Source organism: Oryctolagus cuniculus, chromosome 15 (genome assembly GCF_964237555.1).
Source record: "Oryctolagus cuniculus chromosome 15, mOryCun1.1, whole genome shotgun sequence".
In the NCBI taxonomy this organism is placed as follows: Eukaryota; Metazoa; Chordata; class Mammalia; order Lagomorpha; family Leporidae; genus Oryctolagus; species Oryctolagus cuniculus.
The window spans coordinates 31,526,326-31,532,325 of NC_091446.1; the positions used below are offsets into that span (position 1 = coordinate 31,526,326).

General features: G+C 51.2%; 1 protein-coding gene across 4 annotated transcripts in view; it reads left to right on the plus strand.

Moving 5' to 3' along the window:
* The window catches only part of HPSE2 (heparanase 2 (inactive)), a 781,878-nt gene extending 776,296 nt beyond the window's left edge, over window positions 1–5,582 (plus strand). For all 4 annotated transcript variants that reach the window (XM_051824058.2, XM_051824060.2, XM_051824059.2 and 1 more), the window contains one exon: window positions 3,141–5,582. In XM_051824058.2, the coding sequence (XP_051680018.1) occupies window positions 3,141–3,306 (166 nt within the window). In that variant the 3' untranslated portion in view covers window positions 3,307–5,582. The remainder of the gene's footprint in view (window positions 1–3,140) is intronic.
* The last annotated feature ends 418 nt before the right edge of the window (window positions 5,583–6,000 follow it).

The following is a 6,000-nucleotide window of genomic DNA, read 5'->3' on the forward strand; positions in this document are numbered from 1 at the left end:
AACACCTCACACAGTGATCCGGAAGCAAACTGCAGGTCACTTAATGTGGTCGTATTGGAGCAGGAGTGCCTGGCCTCTTCCTTTTCAATGTCAATGAGTGGCATGGTCTTCCCACAGTATAATGTTATTTTAAATATCTTTCTTGAAAAAGATTGACGAAATCCTCACACAGTAATTGCTAACGGACCCCACGGCCACTCCCAGAGGGCTGTGACCCATGGTGAGCATGAGAGTAAAGGGAGCTGAGACTGGGGAGGTAGCGGTGTTTAGCTTAATAGTCCGTGTTCAAGGGGAAGGGACGAGGTTAGAGTCTGAAGCAGTGCAGTGACAGGACAGGCCACTCTGACAGCAGATGTGGCACAGACAAATTTGGAGTCAAGTATTCTAATTCTGGACTAAAATGAGAGCAGTGAGGCAAGAAAGTGGAACAGATCTGAGAACTACTAGGAGGCAGAATTGATTGTACTTGGTAGCCCTCGATCTGTCGGTTGGAGAAGCCTCAGAAGACGTCCAGCTCTCTGGCTTGGGTGACTGGATACATGGTGGTTCTGTCACAGAAGTTATTTTTGAAGACAGAGATAGGACAGGATTTGAGATGTTGAATTTGGGCGTGGTAACTTTGGCCAACAGAGTGGAGATACCTAAGTTTGGAGGAAGAATCTAGGCTACAGATACGGGTTTGGGAAACATCAGCGTGTGGGTGGGATCCAAGTCACGGCTGTGGGTGACAGCACCCAAGGGCCCCAACAGCTGAGAGGCAGAGAGGGGAGCAGCCCCCTCAAAAGGAAACAATATCTGGAAATGAAAGAGGAAATGAGAGGGAGAGAGAGGGAGAATGAGGGAGAGAGGGAGAGGGAGGGGTGGGGGAGAGAGGGAATCAGAGAATCAAACATGGGAGCCAAGGGAAGAGATTTTCAGAAGGGAGCCATAAAAAGCCAGATGCTTCTCCTGGCCTCCCATGGGGTGCAGGGCCCAAGCACTTGGGCCATCCTCCACTGCCTTCCTGGGCCACAGCAGAGAGCTGGCCTGGAAGAGGGGCAACCGGGACAGAATTATTTTGAGTTCAAAAAAAAAGATTGAAATCCATGCATTGGTGGAATCTTCAAACAGTTCAAAAAGTGCATATAGTGAGATAATTATGCATGATTTCAAATGTTTTTACCAAGATTATCTTTTTTAAAAAAGATTTTATTTATTTACTTGAGAGGTAGAGTTACAGACAGTGAGAGGGAGAGACAGAGAGAAAGATCTTCCATCCATTGGTTCACTCCCCAAATGGCTGCAACAGCCGGCACTGTGCTGATCCGAAGCCAGGAGCAAGGAGCCTCCTCCCGGTCTCCCACGTGGGTACAGGGGCCCAAGGAGTTGGGCCATCTTCCACTGCTTTCCCAGGCCATAGCAGAAAGCTGGATTGGAAGAGGAGCAGCCAGGACTAGAACTGGTTTGATACGGGATGCCAGCACCACAGGCGGAGGATTAACCTAGTACGCCACTGCACCAGCCCCCCAAGATTATCTTTTAATGTGACTTTTCCCAAACTTTTTAAAGTACCCTCATCCAGGGGAGGCACACTGAAGGTTTTATGGCAGAACAATTACATAAATGTAAGCGCTTTGGAGAGGTTCATCAGAACTGTGGAACTGCATCTCACTGCACTCCCGTCTGCTTGTAGACTACTCGCAGCACCTGAAACAAAAGAGTGAAAATGCACAGCGAAGACACCTGGGCCTCCTGGGCAGGTGCATCTTCCTCTTCACTCTCCTCCCACTGCAGTGAGCAGGCCGGCTTCTCCGCAAGGGTCACGCCTTGTGCTCGGAAGCCAAAGCTGCTTGCATATCTGATGAGATCAAAACAGACCTTCAGCTCCTCCACCCCAGCTTCCAGAGGCAGACCTGCCTCCTACCCAGGAGTGCCCCTGTGGCTCGCTCATTCCTCACCCATTCTGACGGGTGGCAGGGGCGGGGGCCCTCCGGCCTGTCCGTCAGATCTGGACCCAGCCTAAACGTATCCATGTGAGGCCAGTCTGGAGCTCTCCTGTGCTCAGCTCTCCGGCGGGGGCAATTTGCAGCCCTCTTATCTCTGGGAATTGTCTGCTCTGTTGGGCATGGGTCTGATTATCTCTCTCTAAAGCTGCCCATCATTTATAGCACAGAAGTAACACAAAACAAAGACCTACCAGCTTATCACATTTTATCCCCTTTACGGCTTGGATGACATCACTGCAATGTTATCACACGGAAGGCTGGGCAAGGCCCAGAAACACTCATCACTCCGCGATGCTGATTCTCTGGGGCTGACTCACCACCTTACTTCCAGCTGGTGGCCGGGTTCTAGCCGCTTCTACTGACCCATACAGCTGAGCTTCCATCTGGGTACATGGCGGTCAGAAACAGCTGGGAAGTTGCCTGGATTCCATATCACAGGCCATGGGGGTGGCATCTCCCTCCATCCCCTAAAGTGGGCTGTTTCTCATGTGGTCCCCTTCTCAGGGTGAAAATGGCTGGCTACACTCAAAGATAAAAGCAAGCGAGGTCACAAATGCCGACTTCACCACCTACTTTGTTGTGTTACTAAAATGGAAACATCTGTTAAATAGGGAAACTCAGACTAGGGAAATAGAATTGATAGATAATTATCTGTCCCTCTTCAGAATAACCCTAGAAAAGTGACATCATGCAGTTCTCCAATGCATTAAATCAATTAATGAAAGAAACAAATAGATTTCTGAAATTGTGTGAAGCCCGTGCATCATTCCACAGGTAACAAGTCTTCGGGTCAAAAAGTCAAATCGAGCTGCTACTATGATATTTTAAGGCGTGAAACATTTTCGACTTCTGTATCACTGAGACTTTTCAGCGGTCTAAACGACATCTCTGAAGCCAGACTATGTGGATTCAAACCCTGGCTCCCAGACCTACAAGCTGAGTGACCTTGGTGAAGTCACTTAGCGACCCCAGATGAAATGGGGTTAACCGTAGTTATTCACCGCAGGGGGTTGCTGGGATGTTTAGTGAATGATTAAACACCTGGTCAGCAGGTGTCAGCCAGGGCTGGCCTGCAACCTGGGACTACCCAGGCTTTGAAGTGCTGGCTCCTCTATGATACGCTAATGAGTCCCATACTGTTTTTCCTCCCTGTAGGTCAGTGCAGCTGAATGGCCAGCCCTTAGTCATGGTGGACGACGGGACACTCCCAGAATTGAAGCCCCGCCCCCTGCGGGCCGGCCGGACATTGGTCATCCCTCCAGTCACCATGGGCTTTTATGTGGTTAAGAACGTCAATGCTTTGGCCTGCCGCTACCGATAAAGCACCCGACACTCACAAGCTACCCGTGGGCCTGCCGGACGGCTTCCACCCTTCCACCCCATAGTATCCTGACTCTTCAGACCTCTCCACGACCACTGCACCACCCCTCCTGCTGCAGTCACACAGACCTGCTCTCCAAAGGGACTCCATGTCATAGCATGAGCTTAGCGTAGATAGATCACAGCCGTCCACGAGGAAGACGGAGCCATCATCCCTATATAAGGAGTAAAGTTCATGGGTAGAGCTGTACATGTCCACTTACTAGCACCGGGAACAGAAGCTGCCAGCACACTCCCAGGCCACACGTTTCCCAAGGCTCCCCCGGCCCTGCTCACACAGCAGTACGGTTCCACACCCTCAGCCCCCAACAGGAACCGGGGACCCACAAGAACCAACCCCGTCTAACTCCTTCCCCTGTGTCTGTTTCCTGCTGCTGCCCTGGGTTTCCTGATACCTCTCTTCCCACTGGGGGGGCAAGTGGGCGAGTCAGCTCTGGCCTGCTGGGCGAGCTGCTGGCGGATTTTCCTGGCTGATGTATGGGAGTGTGCATCTGGGTTTCTGACAGTGGCATCCATCACTGGCTATTCCTCTGGGAAACGAGTGCTTCGCAAGGAGAATTACACTCAGACTGCAGCCTTTGTCAGAAGGTTCTATTCCTCTGCGACTCCAGATCTCCCCAGGCTTGGAATGGGAGTCGGGTAACAATATTTGTTGAGTGTAGAGCAATGTATTCGGCTCCACAAAAAGCAATCATCATCCTTCATGTTGCTATGGAGGAGAGAGTTTTAGTACAAAGAGAAAGTGCACTGGAACATCAAATACATGCACACACACACACACACACACACCCCTCAACTTAAAGCAAATTAGACCTGCTCCCACAAGGAGGGATTACTGAGGGCTTGGTAAGGCAAGCCCTTAATTGTTTGGTTGAACAAAACCGTCTTCTAAAAGCAGAAGGTGTTATTCAGAAGTCATCACTGTAGAACACAGCTGAGTCTAACCATGCTCCCCCTCCCCACACAGCCGTGCACCTCTCAGAGGCACCCACCAGACAGATGGCCAGGTCCATCCCATCCCAAACCAGCTTACCCGGGCACAGTCAGAGCTCTCAGCCATTTTAGGGAAGAACACAGGATCTGGAGGCTGAGGCTAGACTGGAGTGGGAGGCGGGAGGCTTCCGAGCTGGGAAGATGGGACGTGGAGAGACGCACAGTTCATGAAGAGGATCTTCAGGGGGTCCCAGGGCTCCTCGGTTCTTTGCAAGCAGACTGCAACCAAAATCACTTCATTTTCTGCGGGTGTGATTTTCTTTCTCAGGATAAATGCTGCAGATAATGCTTCTTTAAACAAAAAAGGAGGGAATATTTGACACTGTCTCTTAATTTAACAATTAAGAGTGTGATACAGTTTCTGTGACTGGGAAAGAATAAAATGTGGGATGGGGACAGGGTTGCTGAGAGCAGAGGCCAAGGAGCCTGCCTCAAATGCCCGTGGGGTTCAGGACTGGGGCCAGGTCTGCAAGTGAGAGACAGGCAGGAGACGAGACAAGAGGGGAAGCAGGGGATTCTCAGCTTGGAAAACAGAAGTTGGCAGAAGGATGCCATTTGTGTACGGAAGACGGTGACATGGCTCTTGGTGTGCTTACTGTTAGGCCCAGGAGGAGCAACCCCCAGGAGATGCATGACAGTGGGCAAGGAGTCACATGGTCAGTGCTGTACCCAGCACGGAAGTGGCTGGGGAGTGGGAGGGACCCTGAGCCCTTCCAGCCAGGCCACCCCGGGAGGAGGGAGAGGAAAGACGGGACAGATAGGCCGAAGTGTGGAAGAGCAAGGAAAGGACAGAGGAGTCAAAGGCTCTTTGTCCAAACTTGTCAAGACTTGTGCAGATAGCAGTCCCCTAGAGGTGACACAGGCACAGGGCCCCTGACCGTTTGCTTTACATACAGAGGAGCCCCCAGAATGCGGTTGCTGACACTACCCCCGTTTTCCGATGAGGTTGGACAGGGTCAGCAGCTTGCCGAGGGTCGTCCAGGGGAATGGGTTTGCTGAGCACGGCACACCCCAGAGCCTGCCCCCGACCGCCATGCATGCACAGGCCACAGATTCACCTCGTCACTTCTCGGTAGGTTCTGCTCATTGGGTACAGCCAGGACCGCCAGTGCTTCACTCACGCCCACTTTCTGTAAATAAGTGCTGGTTCTTCACCATGCTTTGCAGATACAGTAACTCCTTCTGCTTTGGTCTTTCTCTGCGTATTAAAAACTGCTCCCAAGAGGTTGAAGTTTTGTTTATTTTTTAGTTCATAAAAAAGGAAGGGGGTATCACTGAAATCTCTCTGGAGTCCTGCAATTCTGGCTTTGCAGCTGTCTTGTGAAAGGATTCCAAGGAACTCACTCTACCCTTGCTGTCCATGGAGATCTTAGCACGGGGCGTCCATCCCAGCTCTATCCCTCACTATGAGGGGACCGTTACTGAACCACTGGGGATTCTTCTTTAGAGGGAAACAGCAGCACACCCCCACCAGGGGAGTCGTCTACCAGTCTGGGACCAGGGACAAAAGTGCAAAGAGCTCATCCACAGCCTCTCCTGATTTTCCCTTCCTCAAGCAGGACCTGGCCAAGAGCCTCTGATCCTGAAGAGCCACGCTATTTTAAACCAAACACTAGGTTTGCAGAAATGCATATTTCAGAGA